General features: G+C 45.6%; 1 protein-coding gene across 2 annotated transcripts; it reads right to left on the bottom strand.

Moving 5' to 3' along the window:
- Positions 1-14,947: 14,947 nt before the first annotated feature.
- On the bottom strand, positions 14,948-22,203 carry SPATA45 (spermatogenesis associated 45). 2 transcript variants are annotated; one of them, XM_088666710.1, is made up of 3 exons: positions 21,927-22,203; positions 18,679-18,959; positions 14,948-15,090 (listed from the first exon to the last, which is right to left on the bottom strand). In XM_088666710.1, exons 1-3 carry the CDS (start codon positions 21,929-21,931, stop codon positions 15,071-15,073), a joined length of 306 nt encoding a protein of 101 aa, XP_088522836.1. In that variant the 5' UTR covers positions 21,932-22,203; the 3' UTR covers positions 14,948-15,070. The 2 variants fall into 2 exon arrangements, with proteins under 2 accessions (XP_088522836.1, XP_088522835.1); XM_088666709.1 differs by having other exon boundaries at positions 18,679-18,962; positions 21,927-22,059.
- Between the last annotated feature and the right edge of the window lie 256 nt (positions 22,204-22,459).

Raw genomic sequence — 22,459 nt, 5'->3', positions numbered from 1 at the left:
GGACTCTCAAGAGTCTCCTCCAGCACCATAATTCAAAAGCATCAATTCTTCGGCGATCAGCCTTCTTTATGGTCCAACTCTCACTTCCATACATCACTACTGGGAAAACCATAGCTTTAACTATACGGACCTTTGTAGGCAAGGTGATGTCTCTGCTTTTTAAGATGCTGTCTAGGTTTGTCATTGCTTTTCTCCCAAGAAGCAGGCATCTATTAATTTCGTGACTGCTGTCACCATCTGCAGTGATTAAGGAGCCCAAGAAAGTAAAATCTCTCACTGCCTCCATTTCTTCCCCTTCTATTTGCCAGGAGGTAATGGGACCAGTGGCCATGATCTTGGTTTTTTTGATGTTGAGCTTCAGACCATATTTTGCGCTCTCCTCTTTCACCCTCATTAAAAGGTTCTTTAATTCCTCCTCAGTTTCTGCCATCAAGGTTGTGTCATCTGCATATCTGAGGTTGTTGATATTTCTTCCGGCAATCTTAATTCCGGCTTGGGATTCATCTAGTCCAGCCTTTCGCATGATGAATTCTGCATATAAGTTAAATAAGCAGGGAGACAATATACAACCTTGTCGTACTCCTTTCCCACTTTTGAACCAATCAGTTGTTCCATATCCAGTTCTAACTGTAGCTTCTTGTCCCACATAGAGATTTCTCAGGAGACAGATGAGGTGATCAGGCACTCCCATTTCTTTAAGAACTTGCCATAGTTTGCTGTGGTCGACACAGTCAAAGGCTTTTGCATAGTCAATGAAGCAGAAGTAGACGTTTTTCTGGAACTCTCTAGCTTTCTCCATAATCCAGCACATGTTTGCTATTTTGTCTCTGGTTCCTCTGCCCCTTCAAAATCCAGCTTGCGCTTCTGGGAGTTCTCGGTCCACATACTGCCTAAGCCTGCCTTGTAGAATTTTGAGCATAACCTTGCTAGCGTGTGAAATGAGCGCAATTGTGTAAGGCCTCGTTGGACAGCCATTTTGCTTTCTTGCATTTCCTTTTCCTTGGGATGGTTTTCGTTGCTGCCTCCTGTATAATATTACGAGCCTCCATCCATAGTTCTTCAGGCACTCTGTCCACCAAATCTAAATCCTTAAACCCAGGGGTTTCCAACAAAATTTTCTCGAGGACCCCTCATCGAGCCACTATTGTGACAAGGACCCCCATTAATTCCTAATCCTAAAATTAAAAAGTGAGAGCCAAATTAAGAGTCTTTTTATAAGAGTCCAGGGAGGAGGGAGGGGAATGGAGAAGACAGGGTACCTGCGCAGTAGCGCACAAATGAAGCCGACGCGCGCAAAGCATCTTGGGGAGGTGAGCGTTAGTAGAATGCGTGTGCTGCCTCTTTGCAAAACAGTAGTGTTTGTAAAGCGCCACCTAATGGCATACAGCAGAACTACTGCCTCATCTAATTCTGGTTTTGTGCTGGACTCTGCTCATGCAGGAAGCGGCCAAAACAAAAAATCTGTTATCATACGAAATATATTTAATATATTTTTATTCTAATAGCATCTTGCGGACCCCTCTGGCATAGCTCGCGGACCCCTGGGGGTCCGTGGACCACCTGTTGGGAACCACTGCTTAAACCTGTTCCTCACTTCCACTGTGTATTCATAAGGGATTTGATCTAGATTGTATCTTACTGGCCCAGTGGTTTTTCCTACTTTCTTCAGTTTAAGCTGGATTTTTGCTATAAGAAGCTGATGATCTGAGTTACAGTCAGCTCCAGGTCTTGTTTTTGCTGACTGTATAGAGCTTCTACATCTTTGGCTGCAGAGAATATAATCAATCTGATTTCGATGCTGCCCATCTGGTGATATCCATGTGTAGAGTCGTCTCTTGTGTTGTTGGAAAAGAGTGTTTGTGATGACCAGCTTGTTCTCTTGACAGAACTCTATTAGCCTTTGCCCTGCTTCGTTTTGAACTCCAAGGCCAAACTTGACAGTTGTTCCTTTTACCTCTTGATTCCCTATTTTAGCATTCCAATCCCCTGTAATGAGAAGAACATCCTTCTTTGGTGTCATTTCTAGAAGGTGTTTTAAGTCTTCATGTTGTTGTTGTTTAGTCGTTTAGTCGTGTCCGACTCTTCGTGACCCCCATGGACCATAGCACGCCAGGCACTCCTGTCTTGCACTGCCTCCCGTAGTTTGGTCAAACTCATGTTCGTAGCTTCGAGAACACTGTCCAACCATCTTGTCCTCTGTCGTCCCCTTCTCCTAGTGCCCTCAATCTTTCCCAACATCAGGGTCTTTTCCAAGGATTCTTCTCTTCTCATGAGGTGGCCAAAGTATTGGAGCCTCAGCTTCACGATCTGTCCTTCCAGGGAGCACTCAGGGCTGATTTCCTTAAGAATGGATAGGTTTGATCTTATAGCAGTCCATGGGACTCTCAAGAGTCTCCTCCAGCACCATAATTCAAAAGCATCAATTCTTCGGCGATCAGCCTTCTTTATGGTCCAGCTCTCACTTCCATACATCACTACTGGGAAAACCATAGCTTTAACTATACGGACCTTTGTCGGCAAGGTGATGTCTCTGCTTTTTAAGATGCTGTCTAGGTTTGTCATTGCTTTTCTCCCAAGAAGCAGGCGTCTTTTAATTTCGTGACTGCTGTCACCATCTGCAGTGATCAAGGAGCCCAAGAAAGTAAAATCTCTCACTGCCTCCATTTCTTCCTCTTCTATTTGCCAGGAGGTGATGGGACCAGTGGCCATGATCTTGGTTTTTTTGATGTTGAGCTTCAGACCATATTTTGCGCTCTCCTCTTTCACCCTCATTAAAAGGTTCTTTAATTCCTCCTCACTTTCTGCCATCAAGGTTGTGTCATCTGCATATCTGAGGTTGTTGATATTTCTTCCGGCAATCTTAATTCCGGCTTGGGATTCATCTAGTCCAGCCTTTCGCATGATGAATTCTGCATATAAGTTAAATAAGCAGGGAGACAATATACAACCTTGTCGTACTCCTTTCCCAATTTTGAACCAATCAGTTGTTCCATATCCAGTTCTAACTGTAGCTTCTTGTCCCACATAGAGATTTCTCAGGAGACAGATGAGGTGATCAGGCACTCCCATTTCTTTAAGAACTTGCCATAGTTTGCTGTGGTCGACACAGTCAAAGGCTTTTGCATAGTCAATGAAGCAGAAGTAGACGTTTTTCTGGAACTCTCTAGCTTTCTCCATAATCTATGAAGACTTATAATTAAGTCTTCATAGAATTGGTCAATTTCACTTTCTTCAGCACCGGTAGTTGGTGCATAAACTTGGATTACTTTGATGTTAAAAGGTCTGCCTAGGATTCGTATCGAGATCATTCTGTCATTTTTGAGATTGCATCCCATTACAGCTTTTGCCACTCTTTTGTTGACTATGAGGGCCACTCCATTTCTTCTACAGGATTCTTGCCCACAGTAGTAGATATGATAGTCACCCGAACTGAATTCGCCCATTCCCTTCCATTTTAGTTCACTGATGCCCAGGATGTCAATATTTATTCTTGCCATCTCATTTTTGACCACATCCAGTTTACCTCCATCCATGGTTCTTACATTCCAGGTTCCTATGCAATATTTTTCTTTACAGCATCGGACTTTCCTTTCGCTTCCAGGCATATCCGCAACTGAGCGACCTTTCGGCTTTGGCCCAACCGCTTCATCAGCTCTGAATCTACTTGTACTTGTCCTCCGCTCTTCCTCAGTAGCATGTTGGACACCTTCCGACCTGAGGGGCTCATCTTCCAGCGTCATAACTTTTATATGCCTGTTGTCTTTGTCCATAGAGTTTTCTTGGCAGGGATACTGGAGTGGCTTGCCAATTCCTTCTCCGGGTGGATCACGTTTGGTCAAAACATAACTTCTCTAAGTTATTTAAGCCCCTTCGCCATGACAAGGCAGTGATCCATGAAGGGGCTCTGACCAGGTAGTAGATTAATTTTTTAGAAAGTTTTAAGTTGAGAATAATAAGACAAATTCTAGTAGCAATCCAGTTTTTAGAAATCCAGTTTATTCTTCATCAGCTCTAGTTTCATAGTTTCAAGGTCAATGTTGAGAAAAACATGAATGGTACGCTTTCACCTTGAAACTGTGAAACTAGAGCTGATGAAGAATAAACCGAAACAGGGCCTTGTCCTGGATTTCTAAAAACTGGATTGCTACTGGAATTTGTCTTTTTATTCTCAACTTAAAACTTTCTAAAAATTAAGCGCTCTTGGAATCTTTTCATTTGATTTTCCCATCAGTCTGAAGCCATGCCATTAGCCCTTTCCATTAATATAACAAGTTAAGGTAGTTTGGAAAGGATTTGAAGCACAGATTGCTCTCAGACGGTGTGGGGCATCTGCCATAAAACATGGGAGCAGATGGTAAAAGGCAGTCTGAGGTAAAAAAATTAATGTGCACCTAATGCATATATATATATATATATATATATATATATATATATATATATATATATAATCTGCCACCCTGGGCTCCTTAGGGAGCAAGGGTGGGATATAAATTCAATAAATAAAATTTTAAAAGAATATATGTTATTGAGCAGCCCCTCCTGATTTGTTTGCTGGGAGATAAGGCAATGTTGTTGGCTATTCAATTAGCATGAGTAACATGCTTTACATACTTATTTCATAAAATCTATACACCGCTTGATGGTTTTTTTTAAAAAAACCTCAAAGCATTTTACAAAGACAATAAAACAACTAATCATCAGTTAAAAACTACTATTTAAAGCATTTTTATATTTAAGAAAACCAGCAATAAACTAAAAACAGATTAAAACATAAACCAACATTTTCCATGTTTTGTTTTTTGTTAAACAAAAATGTGTTTTATAGGTACTAGAAAGAGTACAGTGAAGGGTTTGTGTGGGCTTCTGGCATCTGGTGCCTATAAAATTTTAGGCACTTCATAAATGATTAATAAAATGCACTTGCTTTCCACTGTATGGGCATGTATGAAATCAAGATATATATTCCATTATAGGTACTCGGGGGGGAATAACAAGTCTAGCTTGTTTCCTCTCTAAGACAGAACTGGGTGCCCTGTGTATGCATCCCTAACAGTGCTTTAGAATACAAATAACCTCCGGGTTGTTTTTCAAATCAATCACAGTTCCAGAAGGACATAGCGGTCAAAGAAGCTAAAAGATGTCTGCTATGCTGAAAGAATGGACATGTTAAAGCAGAGACAAGCAGGACTGGGTTGTCAAATAGCCAAAGCTGAAGTAGAAAGAGTTTTTATTGTTCTAAGTACAGTAACCTGCTTTTCCAGCTCCTCCCCAGGGAAGTTTATTCTAATAATTAGGGGGAAATATTCCAATTACTACGTGAGAACATGCATCACTACCCCTTTTGGGGGCAGTGGGCACATATATAATTTTGAGAAAGTGCCGTGGGCACCAGCCACAAAATGGCTGTTATGGCATACCTGCCAAGTTCCTCTCTGAAAAATAAGGGACCGGACCAAAATTAGCATACCGGAAGTAGCGCGGTGGCCATTTTGGAACTGGGCGGAGCATGCTCAGAAGTGACTTTTGATGCTGCTGTGCGCAGTTCAAAATAGCTGCCGCACCAGAAGTCGCGCTGCAGCCATTTTGGAACTGGGCAGAGCAGCATCAAAAGTTGCTTCTGAGCATGCTCTGCCCAGTTCCAAAATGGCCACCACACCAGAATAAACCGGGAAAAAACAAATCCGTTTTTTTGGCTGGGGACAGCTGGAAAAACGGGGGTTTCCCGGAGAAAACGGGAGACTTGGCAGCTATGCTGTTATGGGGGTGAGGCCTAACACAATAAAGCTGCTGTGGAAAGTGTGGCCTCACACAAAATGGCAGTGGTAGTTGGTGTCATTTGGGACTGGAAGAGGGCAAGGTGACCCAACACTTAGGGGAGCCAGAGCCAATGACAGGCAGAGCCAACTCATTCTAGTTTTGTTTACATCTTCCTCCCTACAAGGGCAACACTGTCATGGGCGTACCCAGGATCAAAACTAGGGGGGGGGGCAAGGGGAGGGGCCAAGGCACGGAAGGGGAGGGGCCACAAAGTGGGCGGGAACGGCGAACTCGCGCTCCGCCGGGCTGTGCCCCTCCCTAGAAGCAGGGCTGGTGGGCGGAGGCGGAGCCCAGCCCAGCGGAGCGCGAGTTCAGCGTTCCCGCCCGCCGCGCCGTGCTCTCTGGTTCCCCGCCGCGCTTGGCCTTGCCAGAGGGCGCGACGGGGAGCTGGAGGGAGGGCGCAGCGCGGCAGGCGGGAACGGCGAACTCGCACTCCGCCGGGCTGTGCCCCTCCCTAGAAGCAGGGCTGGTGGGCGGAGGCGGAGCCCAGCCCAGCGGAGCGCGAGTTCGGCGTTCCCACCCACCGCGCCGCGCTCCCTGGTTCCCCACCGCGCTTTGCCTTGCCTGAGGGCGCGCCGGGGAGCTGGAGGGAGGGTGCGGCGCGGCGCGGCGGGAATGGCGAACTCGCGCTCCGCCAGGCTGTGCTCCGCCTCTGCCCACCAGCCCTGCTTCTAGAGTAGGGCAGCTGCCCTAACTTGCCCCGTGGTGGGTACGCCCTTGAACACTGTGGCTAAGAAACTAAAAACTGAGCCCTGGACCGGATGCAAGTATGTTATGTACTTATGTTGACAGATTTAATATTAGTCTTTGTTCAATCTGATGGCAATAAGTTTTCATTTCCATCGGGGCCTTAGATTTATAGGATTATGGAGGTGTTTTGCTTGTTTTTTTACTGCCTGTGCTTTTTTGAATTGCTTGCATTTTGCTGGTATTTTGCATGCTTGAATGTTTGTTTTACATTCTAGAGGTTTGTTGCTTGTGGTGAGTGACAAATAATACATAAATAATTGGCTATAAGGATTTCTGCCTGTTTCAGAAGCTTCACCATAGCCGTTTCAAAGGTATTTTAAGGCTTTGAGGTCTAGTAAGGTTTTGCTTGCCTTGGCTGGAACTTGCTGTTCTACGCTTGAGAAGCATGATAATGATTTGATCACTATTGCAAGTGAAGAATGTTTTGATTTCTTTGTTCCTGTGGTTTTTTTTTTCTTAACTGTCATGCTGTTAATCTAGGCACATATGCCATCTCTTTACCTTAATGTCTTTGTGAATTTCAAGAAAAAAAATATTTGTTGAGATGATATGCCATGAAATTAACCCTCTGAAACAACATCTCCTCAACTTTGAAGCCATCCCATTCTTAGGGAAACATTCTTTTCTCATACAAACACGGATTCTTCACCTCTGTCATCAAGTCTCTAGCAGATAATTTTCTAGAACTTCGCCCAATGTTTTAGGACTGGGGTTGAGCTGAAAGTCTTCTCAGGATCCCTGCTATCCCAATAATTTTATTGTTGTAAGAGGAGGGTCTGCAAAAGAGAGGGACTGTTAAAATGGTCAAACCAGTTTAGAAGCCCTGGACAAGTGTCCTCTTTGTTTTTGTAAATAAATACAATGTTGCTAAACACCAAAAACATTTCCAGTGACTCCTTCCAAAGGAAACCAAACCAGAATTAGTTCAACACCCCTGGAGCATCTTATTGATCTGAGAACTGAGGTGAGCATTAACAGCAGTATCACAAGTGTTTCCAATGATCACTCCAAAATATGAATCAAATTCACATTGCTGCATTTTAAGCCACATAACAGTTTGCATTCGTCTAGCATTGACACCACCTATTCAGTGGAAAATATCTCTCTCTGTGTGAATTACGGTAACTTTCTCCATCCTAAGTTACTCTGTTGGACCAGCTTTTAAGATAAACAAAGGGAACTTTAACTGGCAACTTGATCTTCAAATTGCTTTTCTGGCAGGATATCAATGGGGCTTCTGTCAAGAAAAGCAATGACAGCTGGCACCTCTGAACCTCATTGTTTCAACGAAGGTCAACATTGTGGCTGGGTTCCACACACACCTCCCAGTTCAGATCAAATGTGTTTTGTTTTCAGGAGATGAAATCATGGTACTGTCAGGGCAGCACTTTAGGGCAGAAATCCAGGGCCCCACTCCATAGGCTAAGCAAAAGGGCCTCAAACACAGCAGTCCTGTAACACATTTTCCCCTCAAAGAATCCTGGAAACTGGAAACTCATAACGTGCTCAGAGCCACTCAGTTCTTTCATTTTACCTGTATGCCTCCTGCACCTGGTCCATCATGGAGGTCTAGAAAAAACAAACCAACCCCAAAGCAGATCCAAATAACCCATGGGCGTAGGCAGGGGGGCAGGAGGGGGCAGCTGCCCCCCCTAGAAGCAAAAAATTATTGTATTTTACAGACCATAACCAGCACTTTTCCCCTCCAAAAACTGAAGTGGAAAGGGCTTTGCTTTAGCGAGAGCAGCTCTCCACTTGCTGGGGGGGGGGCGGGAACACAGCTGTAACAAAAACACATCAAATAAATAAAGCAAAGCGGCTACCGGTACTTAAGCAGTTAAGACAATGGAGCAGAAAATCCCTTCAGGCAAGGTTTGATAGCTGACCAATTCACCCTATTGTTCTTCAGTGGTAGTTGTTAATGAGCATTCAGGGATCGCATTAAGAGTTCTATTGGCGATTTAATGAGGGTGCATTGACTAAGGTGGCTCTGCAAGGCTAAAAGGAAATGAATAAGAAAAGGGGGGGCTGTAGCTTTTGATAGACACAGTGATGTTTATAAAAAGCAGAGGTGTTCCAGTCTGCCCCTCCTCCTGCATCTGTATACTGTAAATCAGGGGTGGCCACCTCCCAAGAGACTCTGATCTACTCACAGAGTTTAAAACTGGGAGTGATCTACCCTCTTTTGGGGGGTTCAGGTCAAAGCTGTTGAGTTTTTTTAAGGAAGGGAAGCCCTGTTTTTTTGAGTTTAGGTCAAACTTGTTGAGCTTCTTTTAGGAGGAAGGGAGGCCCATTTTTGTTTAGGGCTTCAGGTCATAGTTCAGCTTTTTTTAGGGAGGAGGAAAATTTTGGGTGAGCTTTTTTTAGGGGTGCCAGTGATCTAGCAGTGATCTACCACAGACATCCAGTGATCTACTGGTAGATCACAGTCTACCTTGGGTTGCGAACACCTCGGGTTACGAACAACCCGGGTTACGAACTTCGCAAACCCGGAAGTATTTTCGCTGTGCGCGCGTGCGCAGAAGCGCCGCACGCCTTTGCGCATGTGCAAAGCGCAAAATAGCGGAAATAGCGCTTTGCGCATGCGCAAGGCAGCGGTTCGGGCCCTTTTCGGGTTACGAACTTTTCGGGTTACGAACTGCGACCCGGAACGGATCGCGTTCGTAACCCGAGGTACCACTGTATTTACCAGTAATTGGGGGGGGGGTTGCATCTAGGCCTCTAGGAGTTGGCAGCTATGCCTAGGAGTAGGACAATTCAAGAAAGCAGAATGATGCATATGCTATGGCTATATATCAATAGAATCATAGAATTGTAGTCGGAAGGGACCACAACGGTCATCTAGTCCAACCCCCTGCAATGCAGGAATTTTTTCCTAATGTGGGGCTTGAACCCACAACATGGTTGAAATATTATGCTGATATGCAGCAACGCCTTGGAGCAGTCGTGTCTGCGGCCGTGCCTTGCCTCGCCCTCGCCCACCCTGTCACCCCCTCTCGCCTGCCCGACCCTCCCGTCCTCTCCAGCCAAGCAGGGTAGCCGCCGATGCTGCCAGCCCCAGAAGCACAAGGTGGCCGCCGCCGCTGCCGCCGCCACGATATCATCAGGCCAGCTGGCCCTGTAGCCCCGCCCACGTTGCCACTTCGGGGGCCCGCCCCTGAACGACCATGGCTTGCCCCCCCCTAGTTTTGATCCTGGCTATGCCCCTGAAATAACCTGAGGTCTGCCCACCCCGGTAACCATACTAACCATGCGATCTTAGCTTATTGAATTTTAAGCAGCTCTCAGATTTGTTTGGTAGAAATTGGACCAAGCCTGCCTGCGCTTGCAATGGGCCAGAGACAAGAAGTAGCACAAAATTGAATCAGTTTGGCTGAGATACTTTATCTCTCCTTCTCTCTCTGTGTGTGTGCAATGAATTTTACATTTATTACAGACACCATGTTGCTGCCAGTGTTCCTTTGCAGTAAAAAAGAGGAAGCCAGCGAAACCATCTACCAGCTGAAAAGATTTTGCCCTTGCCCAGTCAAGGATCTCAAACTATGTCAACTTCAGGCTGCTTAGAGTAGACCTGCACTAGATATGTGTGAGCTGAGCCAGCTATGTAATTTTGTTGTTGTTGTTTAGTCGTTTAGTCGTGTCCGACTCTTCGTGACCCCATGGACCAGAGCACGCCAGGCACTCCTGTCTTCTACTGCCTCCCGCAGTTTGGTCAAACTCATGTTCGTAGCTTCGAGAACACTGTCCAACCATCTTGTCCTCTGACGTCCCCTTCTCCTAGTGCCCTCAATCTTTCCCAACATCAGGGTCTTTTCCAAGGATTCTTCTCTTCTCATGAGGTGGCCAAAGTATTGGAGCCTCAGCTTCACGATCTGTCCTTCCAGGGAGCACTCAGGGCTGATTTCCTTAAGAATGGATAGGTTTGATCTTCTTGCAGTCCATGGGACTCTCAAGAGTCTCCTCCAGCACCATAATTCAAAAGCATCAATTCTTCGGCGATCAGCCTTCTTTATGGTCCAGCTCTCACTTCCATACATCACTACTGGGAAAACCATAGCTTTAACTATGGTTTTCCCAGTAGTGATGTATGGAAGTGAGAGCTGGACCATAAAGAAGGCTGATCGCCGAAGAATTGATGTAATTTTATTTACTATTAATTTTGATCTTGCTTTTGTATTGCATATATTTTAACTCCATAGGTGCTCATCCGATCACTTAGGTCTGTGAAACTTGCACTTTTACAAGTGTTTGCACCCCACTTGCAAGAAATTGGTCCTTCAGCCCACTCTTTGGAACTCTTTGCCCATTGATATTAGGCAGGTACCTTTGCTGTATTGTTGCTAGGTACCCCTGCAATGCAGGAATATGCAGCTGTCCCATACGGGGATCGAACCTGCAAACTTGGCGCTATCAACCCCATGCTCTAACCAACTGAGCCATCACTGTTACATTTCAGAAAGCCTACCCAGGCATGTAATGTTAGCATGCAGTTTTAACAGGTGATTTTAATCAATATAATAGTTTATCAATTACTCGTTTTTTTAATATTTTTAACAAGTTTGTTTGTTACCCACCCTTTACCCTAAGGTCCCAGGGTAAGTTACAGGATTAAAAGACAATATGATAACAATTTTAAACAACTTACAACCATGAAAATGAGGTGTGTCCTAAAAACATAATCTCAAGTGTCAAAATGTATGACAACTTGTTATGTAACCAAATGTTATCTAACTTGTTTTTAATGTTTGCTTTTATCTTTATTTTTTATTTTTAATGTTTGCTTTTATCTATATTTATCTATATTAATAAATAGTTTAGGTTGTCTTTTGAACCTCTTAGCAGCCTACTGTTTGAGTGTTATATAATCAAATAAGTAAATAATAATGAAGTATAATAGTATCATAATATTTAACTTAACGTGTAATGAATTGCTGTTCCAAATACATTGCTTTATCATGATAATTACTTGGTGTTTATTCTGAGCAGCTTTGGGCACAATGGAAAAGCAGCTTATAAGGAAACTAAATTAACCACTGGTGCTTGACTGGGTCTAAAGTGAATGTAACATCGATGAATAATCTAGGGCAGCCTTAGCCAATCTGGTGCTATTGTGAACGACAACTCCCATCAATACAAGCATAACTAATGACCAGGGATGATGGGAGTTGTTGTCCACAACACCTGGGAGGAATTAAGTTGGCCACCCCTGATCCAGGCATTTCAATGTTGTCTGTCTGGGGGGGAAAGAAGTAAGAGTTGGTCTGTGTTTAGAACAGGGGGGGGCAACCTTTTGGGACCAGTGGCCACATTTTGAATTTTGGGAGAGTGCTGGGGCATAACCCAAAATAAGATAGACAACTTTACGCTCACCATAAGTCAGCTAAGTTCTCTAGGTCCTGATTGTAGAGATTGCACAACACTGATTTTACACAAACAAGCACATATGTTGTTGCTGTCTTAATAAGGAGGGAACATTCCTCACTACCAGGAAAAATATACAAAGTGGCCACATGACAACCACTCCCATTTGACAGAAACCAGTTAGTGTCATGAGGCTGACAGAGAAATGCTGGGTTTCCACAGGTCAGGAAAAGGCTGGAGGCTTGAAATGCAACTGACTTCTATTCACAGAAAGTAACAGAGGCATCTCTGTGGCTCGACTCCTTCAGCTTGAGACATTGCTGGAAAACGGACCTCTGGCCCTGCCTTTCCCCTCCAGCCTCTCACTCTGGAGACCTCCCCAACAGAGAGATTGCAACATGGGGATGGGGCGCTTGGCCCTTTGTTTGGGCTCTCCTGGAGCCAGGTTGTGAGAGGAGGAGAGCAGCAGGATTGAGATTGCCCTGCTACGGGATGGCAGGTGCCTCTGATTCCTCCCTGTGTCTGTGCTCACACTGAGATGCTTAGCCTCCAGCCCTGTCCCCCCCCCCCCTGATCGCTCCAACCAGGGCCGGCGCTACCATTAAGGCAAGCTAGGCAGTTGCCTAGAGCGCCAACATGGAGGGGGCGCTGGCCAGCCTGGACTTGTTGTTTCTGATGCGCAAAAGGTTTTAACAATTTGGTTGGTTCTGAATATCACAAGGGAAGAACTGGAGGTGAATTGTGGATGGGGCCCGCCTCTCCCCATGTGCTAACTTAAAGCTGTTTTCTTGGAGCCTGAAAGCAGCCTGTTCCCGAGTAGACAGAGGGACTCCTAAAGGCATCAATCTGTCAGATGTGATGGCATCTGAGGACGTCCTGTTCTGTACGAGATGGTCTCTGTGCATTTTGGCCTTTGTGTTCCTGCTGATCCTTGCATATAAACAGACAAAACTTAATTCTTTGGAAAGGAAATTGAGAAGCAGAGAAGAATTAATTCAGGTTAAGTAAGAACGCGGTGTGCAGGGAGGGGGGAGGCCGCCGGCGGGGCCATGCAGCTCCCCAGCTTGCTGCGCTCGCTGGGACACCCCTGGGGGACCGGCGCCCTGTGTTTGAAATATGATTGGCCAGGGGGCGGGGCGCCAGAAGGTGATCTCGCCTAGGGCGCAAAAAACCCTAGCACTGGCCCTGGCTCCAACCTCCTGCTTCTACCACCTCCCAGCTCATCCCTCCCCCAGTCTCCTCCCTGATGTCCCGCCACTAAGACCATGGGGTCTAAGTCCTCATCTTCCCTGTCCTCACATGGGAGCTCCTGGGCAGGAGGCTCCTCCCACTCCTCCTCATCCAGCCAGTCCCTGACAGAAGGCAACTGCAAGTTTTGGCCCATAGCTTTCTTTCACGGCAGGCTAGAGATGTACTTTCCCCTCCCTCAATGAAAGCTCAGTGTCAGGAGTATGGGCAGGAGTCAGGCGTTGGGGCCTGTAGTGCTTTGGAGGCTGGGGCCTGCCTCAGCTTGTGCTGGAGAAGCAAGGAGTGGTGGCCACTCAGGTGAGGCCTCAGCTTGTGCTGGAGAGGCAAGGAGTGACCACTCAGGTGAGACCACTTGATATCTCACTGCACCTGGTGGCAGGAGCTGGGAGGGATAAAAGCTCAGCATTTCCCTTCAGCTTTTGCCACAGCAACGCTATCCCTGCCTGGTTGTCTCTGGCCTCTTGCTCCTTGCTCCTTGGACCCTTGCCTTGCCGCCTTGCTCCTTGGACCCTTGCCTTGCCAATGCCTTGCTCCTTGGACCCTTGCCTTTGCCGACGCCTTGATCCTCGACCCTTGGACCTCTGCCTTGCCGACGCCTTGCTCCTCAACCCTTGGACCTTTGCCTTGCCGACGCCTTGCTCCTTGACTCCCAGACCTTCACCTCTGCCTTGCTCCTTGACCCTGCAACTGCCTGCTGCTGGACCCTCAACCCTGCACCTGTTCCTGCTTCTACACCACCATCTTGCCCTGGTCCTGACGTCCTCAGCCAGGGCTTCAACCACCCGCCGACCGGACCGTGACACTCAGTGTCTTGGGCACCTGCTCCGGTGTTCCAGTGAAAGCCTTTGAAGGTGCCATGGTGCACAGCTGATCTACTCTGGAAAGCAATAATAGGAAAAACAACATCTTACATAACAGATCTAGGTACCTTCTGTTTTATTCAGAGTGGCATCTGCTGACTTTGGGGACCAAGCTGCATTTTCATTCCCTTTTTTAAATATTTTTTGCTTTGCTGTCTCAGTTAAGGCAGAATAAAATGTGTTCTGCTTTCTTTCATGCAGATCTGTCTAGCAGCAGCTCATGGGCCGTGTCTGCTCTAAGTTAATGTCATCTGGTCCTTGGCAGCCCTATCCAATTTTAGTTAAGGTATGGGACTTTTTTGCTGAGGAAGCTGCCGTATAGCAAGTCAGACCAGGCATAGCCAACCTTTGGCCCTCCAGATGTTTTGGACTACAATTCCCATTATCCCTGACCACTGGTGCTGTTAGCTAGGGATCATGGGAGTTGTAGGTCAAAACATCTGGAGGGCTGAAGGTTGCCTATGCCTGAGTCAGACCTTTGGTCCATCAAGCTCAGGTTGTCAACAGTGATTGGCAGCAGCTCTGTGGGGTTTTGAGAAGGGGTCTTCCCTAGCCCACCTTGGAGATGGCAGAGATTGAACCTGCTTGGCAGGGGGAGATGGCAGAGATTGAACCTGCTTGGTTCTGGATGACCTTTGTGGGCTCTTCCAACTCTATGATTCTATGAACCCAGAGCCTTCTGCATGCAAAGCAGATGTTCTTCTGCTGAACTGCAGTTCCCTTCTTGCAATTTTGAGAGCAGTAAGAATAAAGTATTACTGTTGCCCCATATTTTAATATTATGTAACTGTCTTTAATGTTATCTTAAATAGTGCATTAGATACAAGCCAAGTTTCTTATTCACTTAGTCTGGACCAAGGAAATAGATACAATCTTTAAAATGAAAAAAGTACTGGCATATTTTACATAACTTATTTTAAAACTATTTAATTTTTTGGTAACCAATTTAATTCAAACACAGACAGTATTATAATTGTTTATTCACTTCTGATAAATGCCCAGCACTCCAGGAGAAACAGCCTTTGAGGAGCACGTCATCCAAATATGGCATGGCCTGCAAGATACAAAGTAAAGAAGCATAAAACAGAATCAGTAGGAGACGATGACTTTCTTAGAACCATTTCGTTAAAGCAAGAGTAGCCGATGTGGTGCTGTCTAGATGTTGTGGACTACATGCTCCATCAGCCTCAGCCAGCATAGCCAATGATCAGGGATGATGGGAGTTTTAGTCCACAACATCTATAGGGCACCATCTTGGCTAACTTTTGAGTTAAATCAACAAGCTCTCTACAGATGTTCAAGAATTGGAATAAAGCAACAGGTGAGGGAGAGCAGCCTGCCAGCTCTACCTTCCCCAACCTGTCAAACAGTTGGAGAGCTACTGTCTGAAGTGGGAAGTTCCCAGCATGATGTAACCTGTACTGGTAAGAGCCATTGTGGTGTAGTGGTTAGAGTGCTGGGCTAGGACCTGGGAAACCGGGGTAAGCTGCTTTTCATAAAATGCAAACTGAACCAACATTCTCCCCTATCCCAGTAGTCTCTGGCCACTATGATTCAAAATTCACACTTCTACAAATGTTGTGATCTACTTCTCCAACTGATTTTTAAAAAATATTAGGTGAAAACATGTATAAAAATGCATATAAGTGAAAATTTACACAAAAAGTTAGGGAAAGTTGCTTGCAAAAATGTGCAAAAAACTGCAAACAGAAATGTGCTTATTAGGAGAAAATTGCATTAAATTGCTGCTGAATTTTCATGGATAATTTTATTTATTCATTCATGGAAGCTGCTGCAGAAATTTGGAGAACCAAAGGTAAGTTTCGAAAGATTAGAAAGCAAAACTGACAAGAGTCATCTACAGTGGTGCCTCGCTTAACGAATGCCCTGCTTAACGAAATTTCCGCTTAACGAAAGGATTTTTCGAGCGGAGGTTGCCTCGCTAGACGAATTCGTTTTATGAAAAATTCGTCTAGCGAATCGCGGTTTCCGATAGGAATGCATTGAAATTCAATTAATGCGTTCCTATGGGCAAAAAAAAAATTCCAAAAAAATTCAATGGATTCCTATGGGATTCGCTAGACAAATTTTTCGCTATAAGAAAAGACCCGTGGAAAGAATTAAATTCGTCTAGCGAGGCACCACTGTATCTCTAACCTTGAGAGAATTTATCAGACCAAATTGTTTTAACTCTACTTCAGTGGCCTTTCTCCCAGTCTTAAAAGTTAATCATGCACGGAACTGTGGGCCAGGCAAGATAAGGCAAAAAGCTAAATAAATAAGTGCTGCCTTTTTCCTCATTGTTTTGCAAGCAGCATCTAAAATAAATTGAGTGGTGGTGATGAAACACCTGTTCTGCTGCTTCAGCCCACACTCAACATCAGTTTTCTGTTTTGTTTTACAAGGAATTAGTTGGTGGCTGAGTCAGCGCTCAATCCCCAGTACCTGTTTGCAGTAGCAAAGCTCAGCCATGAAATACGCCCACCGATTCTAAACAAGAATGTTTCTTAGCCGATTGTCTTTACAATTGAGCAAAAACAGCCAGTCTCCACATGGAGTGGGGGTAAGCAGATGGGCTTGGGAAATATGCCCTCAGAGGAATACGCTTCTTGATCATCCCCCTCCTTGTTTGTATATTCATTCTGTTTATTCCCTTTTTCCAAAGGAAACCAAGCCCAGGTAAGCACTGTATGTACCCCTGAAAGTTTTCAACGCTTTGGGGGAGTGAGGCAAGCATAGCTCTACACAACATAGGGAAGCAATGCAGCTGAATTGCACCTCAGGAGAAAGAAAGAAAATGCCATACTTTTCAGCAGCTTCATGCCTCCACAGGCAGAAGAAAATGGTATGCTGGGTAAAGGATAATGGAACAGAAGAGATTGGAGTTAAGAGCACAAGAGGCAGGATGGACAGAGAATGACCAGTAGGCCCATTGCAAACTAAGGGGCTAACTCATTCACACAAATTTTGCAAAGCACCTGACATCACATAAAAATGCTGCCCTTTATTATTTCCCCATTTAATCTGGAATTACTGTGAGCGCAGAAAACATAAGTAAAAAAACAAATAAATTGTGGGAAAAGTAAACCTGGATTAAAACAGGAGGGAAATATGGGCTGGTATTTTGAGAAAGACGTCATCATGCGGATGCTATGAAAAACTGCATCCATGCGCAGAACCGAATCCATTATAAACTGTCGTGCAGAAGTGTCCCTCATTACTCCTTGCTCCAAAGTTGACGTGTAGAGAGGGGTGGAATTACAGATTCCTACAGTTCAACATTTAGGTGCAATGTAATATATTACTATGTTTTTGTGGGTGACAGACCTTTTAATCCCTGTACAGTACCCAGCAAATGTTAAAATATTATAAGCCAGGCTGTCTTCCTGATGAAGCAATCTCCTGGCAAGATGGACCATTGAAAGAGGGGAAAGGGAAGGGTAATGACCCATTAACAAAGCCATTAAGAAGGCTAATAATAATAATAATAATAATAATAATAATAATAATAATAAATAATATTTATACCCTGCCCATCTGAGTTTCCCCAGCCACTCCGGGCAGCTCCCAGCAGAATACAGTGGTACCTCAGTTTAATAACAGTCCGGTTTAAGAACGATTTGGTTTACACTGAGCCTAGGGCTTGCCAATCGGAAGGTTGGCGGTTCGAATCCCTGTGATGGGGTGAGCTCCCGTTGCTCAGTCCCAGCTCCTGCCAACCTAGCAGTTCGAAAGCATGTCAAAGTGCAAGTAGATAAATAGGTATTGCTCCGGCGGGAAGGTAAACGGCGTTTCCGTGCACTGCTCTGGTTTCTCCAGAAGCAGCTTAGTCATGCTGGCCACATGACCCAGAAAAACTGTCTGTGGACAAACGTTGGCTCCCTCAGCCAGTAAAGCGAGATGAGTGCCGCAACCCCAGAGTCGTTCGCAACTAGCCTTAACTGTCAGGGGTCCTTTACCTTTACTTTTACCTTGCAAACTTTACCTCAGTCTAAGAATGGAATCCAAACGGTGAAAGGGAACTGGTGGCAGGAGGCCTCATTAGGGAAAGTGTGCCTTGTTTTAAGAGCCGTTTTGGTTTAAGAACGGACTTCCGGAACAGATTAAGTTCGTAAACCGAGGTACTACTTCTCGCAGTGAGGGAAGCACCAGAAGGCCCTTGGAGCTAGACCTCAGTGTCTGGGCTGAACAATGGAGGTGGAGTATACTTCAGGTATACTGGGCCGAGACTATGTGCTCCATCCCAGGTTCTGGATGGCTAGCCAAAGACAACACCAGAGTTTCAGGAAGGGAGTTTCAGGATTGCAGTGGGCATGGTGTAAGCTGGAAGAAAGATAATTACAGTTTGCTGGAGAAAGGTGGGAGTCAGAGCACAATGTGGGCGGACAGTTGAATCTAAGGAAGAGTCCAAGGGAGAAACGGAACCCTATGGGACTATAATGCCGGAAGCCCCTCCATCATAGGCTCAGATTGTATAGATATGTAGATAAACCATATATCATAAAGACACCTCAGTCTCCGCTGTTCCTCATTGTCCATAAGGAAACACAAACCTGGGCTAAAGAGTGCCTGGAACTCCCTGTAATCTCTGCTGTGGAGATTGGCGATATTGTGTGTCACACTATATTACAAATTAGCTTACTTTTTTCCTGGAAATGCCTCTTTTCCCTGTTTTCAGGAGGGGCAATTGTTATCCAGGAGGCCCTGTCACTGATGTACTCATGCTTCACTATTTTAAAAATCTCTGCCGAATTGCGGTTAGAATAGGGATAATGTCTTCTCTGAGGCCTGAGCCAGGCCGTTTCGGTCTTTCCTTCCAGCAGGCATCCAGGGTCCCTCATCTTGTTATATTCAATCAAGACCTTTTTCTCATCTTCGGCCATGTTGGTCAGTTGGAACTTCTTTTTATCCCGAGAGGAATTCCTGCTTTTAAAAGCACAGCAAAAATACAAGCAAGCCTCAGTAACTTGAAATGCTTTTAGTCCTTGTGAAAGCAGGACACTGTAGCCCTGCTCAGTTGCTATAGGAATGAAACCTAAGATACAGTTGTGCAACAGAAGATGGTACAACCAGCTCTCTCCCTCCGCCCCCATGCTGATCAGTATTACTGTTTCTGGGATCAAATAATAAGGATGCTTTAAAACAAGATAAGAAACTCATGTCCAGGGGCCACCTTCCCTTGTGTGCAACCTTCTGAGGGCCGCATGCTAGAGGTGGGTGGGACCAGAGGCAAAAAGTGGTTGTAGCGATGATACTCCCACACCCCTCTCTGTCTTCCGTTCAAGCAAGCAAGAGGCATTATATGAGTTTAAGGTCCCATATCAGCCAGGCAAAAACATTCAAGGAGAGTGTGCTTAGGGAAGAGGCATGACCTGAGGAGACTCCTAAGGGCCAGGCAGCCTAATCAATGATCAGGGACAATGGGAGTTGTAGTCCACAACACCTGTAGGGCACCTTGTTGGCTACCTTTCGGTTAAACCCATCATCTAATACAGAGCTTTCCAAACTTATTTGGCCTACCACCACCCCTTTTCAGAAAGAAAAAATATATTCAGCATTCCCCAACTCAGTCTGATCCACCCCAGGGGCAGGGCTGTCGCCACAGCCTGCCTACCATTGGCCAAATGGGCAAGCTGTGATCTATTTCCCAAGCCTGGGAAGCCGAAAAGGGTTCACCCAAGCCCAGAAAAAACCCTCACCCGCAGCCCAACCACCAGATCCAGGGGAGGTGTTGTTGCCATCCCACAACATGCCCGACCTGGTAATAAGCATTATTACACAACAAACAGGTGTTGTTGTTTTTTTAAAAAATCTCTTCTTTATGCTTCCACTGCCCCCTTATATTTATTCAATGCCCCCCCAATTGCACCTAAGGCTAATTCTGCACCCCTGGATAATTCTAACACCCCCCCAGGGGGTGGCATCACCAGGGCCGTCTCAAGCATGTCTGGCACCCTGGGGCCGTGGTGCGGAGATTGCTCCGGAGCCCCCGCACTGCTCCGTTTCTTGCTGCGGCTGGTGGGCTGGCGCAGCGTGCAGTACAGTTTCTGCACGGCTCCACCGCGAGGCGCTCCCCCAACCGGGCCGGCGCCCTAGCGCCCTGCGCCACACAGACTACCCCTAGAGCCAGCCCTGGGCATCACACAATATGGGAAACACAGATCTACTATTTCAGGGATAAATAATTCTTACAGATGATGCATCTAAATTGTGAAGTAGGCTAGAAATGAACTCTTTTAAAAAAGGTACTTGACCATCCAACTCATGAAGGGGTGCTGGAAATGCTCCTTTTCGAAGCACCATTTGATTTATAGCTGATTCATGATAGAAATGATAATTTGTGTGCAGCCTAGGTCTCCAGAACAGCCTTTCCCAGCTGGTGCCCTCCAGACGTTTTGGACTGCATTTCCCATCAGCCCCGCCAGCAAAGACAGCGGCCAAGAATGATGGGAAGTGTAGATCAAAACTGGGGAGGGATGCTCTGGCAAACCATGGTCAGCATGCCAATCTTGATTAGGTCATTGTTTCTTAGATTACATGTATTGTCAGAAAGTACTCCTATATTCTTCCCAATATGCTGGAACTAGAGGTGGAGGCCTCCTATACCAGCTCAACCTTTAACCAACACATACCCTGCAGTGCTCGGATTTCCTAAGAGATTGAGTGGGACTCCCAACTTAGATCTCCTGATGGAAAAACAGAGACTGTTTAGAACTTCAGGAAGTTCCATAGATGCTTAGCAACTGGCAATTCAAATAACCAGCGGTTGCCTTCTGTGCCAGCTTTTAAAACCTTGCTGAGAACTTTTATGTGCTGCCAGGCCTATGTAGACAATTAAGAGCTCATCCCCCACAATGGTCTATTCATGTCTATTTTTAATTTCTTTTTGCTTTAAACTTATTTTTAACTTTCATTATGTTATTGTTTGGTTTTATGTTTTTATATTCTTGTAAGCAGCTGTGATGTATTTTTACGATACAGTAGAATATAAATATTTATAAATAAACAAATCATGACTAAATTAGCAATAAGGCTTCTGTTTACCTGTCCAACCTTGTTGTCTTTAAAAAAATTGGTAAGGAAGAGGGCTTTGTAGTTGCTGCAAAGCCTCTAGATCTTGCATTGATAAGAGTGTGAGGTTTCTCTGAACCTAGTGATATACAATAAAACAAGGACAAACTAGATAAGATACTATTTTACCTTCCAACTCTCTGCATAGTATCCCCTCTAGGGCAACATGTAGCTTTAGAGGAATGATTTTCTGGTTCAGGCATGAGTGGCATAAATTGTATATTTTGTGCAATGAACCATTTGGGTCCAGGAGACCTTAGGGACTGCCTGAGCCCTTATAGATCAGCTCAATCGCAGAGATTGAGGACTGTTATTCCATTTCCCCCCACCATGTTACAGAGGCGTGACTGGCCTCAGTTTAGTCGCTGGCTGGCTGGTCCTATGCTGTGTAGAACATACTACCAGCAGATATTCAGCAGGCATCCTCACTTTTGAACATCTCTTGAAGACATTTTATGCCCAAAGCCCTTTGCAGCTGTTTAACATCTTACTGAGTACCCAGGCATGTTAACGATGGTTTTGTACAGCTTTTGATGGGTTTTTATATTACTGCCCTGATATTTCATATTTCATGCAGAGTTAGTGACACCCCCCTATCCTCAAACGCCTGAGCCGTGATCTTAAGCAAGGGTGCTTCTAGCCAAGAGAAGAAAAAGCCAGAAAATGCAGTCACAGATCTCTCACATCACGTTTAATCCGGCCCTTCTGAACCTGTGTTTCCCTGCGCCTAAAATGACACACTTTCTTCTTTCCTCCATCCACCCATCCTGGGAAAAAACAAACAGCGCAGTGCAAATGCACAGTTCACATACTACCTACCCCATTGCAATAAAAAAAAATGAGTCATCTTCTCTGTGGACATTTTAATTTTGTTTTTGGATCCGTCTCACTGCACCCTCTGATTTCCAGGAGCTGCCCGGGTGTCTCTGTAGCATCCTTCTTCTGTCACTACATTCAAGGCACGAATGGGTGCATGAAGAATGGCAAGGGTGGGTGCGTGGGGGAAGAAACCTCTCTTGCGTCGGGCGAGGGCCTGAGGGTTGAGAAAGGCGAGGATCCCAGCAATCCCCGCGGGGAGGGGTTAGCAGAGAGCTCCACGTGGCCCCCAATGACATGGAAGAAAAGCATCCCCCGCTCTAGGGAGGGCGCACAAGCCTCGGGTGGATGGATGGATGGATGCTGGGTCAAGCCCCGCCCCCTTTCCCCGAGCCCGGCCGTCCCATTGGCTGCGGAAGCAGCTTCGGCGTATCTGCCGAGGTGGGGGGCGGGGGGAGTGCCGTGTGCGCGTGCGGAAGCCGGCCGGGAGTTGCTAGAGGGGCGGAAAGCGTTGCGGAGCGAGGATGGGCGCTGCG

This window comes from Zootoca vivipara, chromosome 3 (assembly GCF_965207765.1).
Source record: "Zootoca vivipara chromosome 3, rZooViv2.hap1.1, whole genome shotgun sequence".
NCBI lineage: Eukaryota > Metazoa > Chordata > Lepidosauria > Squamata > Lacertidae > Zootoca > Zootoca vivipara.
The sequence above is the reverse complement of the archived record's forward strand: the minus strand, read 5'-3'. Positions and strand labels throughout refer to the sequence as shown.

Excerpts from the sequence above, each read along its gene's own strand:
- SPATA45 (XM_088666709.1), bottom strand. Across the intron at positions 15,091-18,678 it reads GAGGCATTTCCAGGAAAAAA|GCCATGCCATATTTGGATGA; the intron begins GTAAGCTAATTT and ends TGTATCTTGCAG.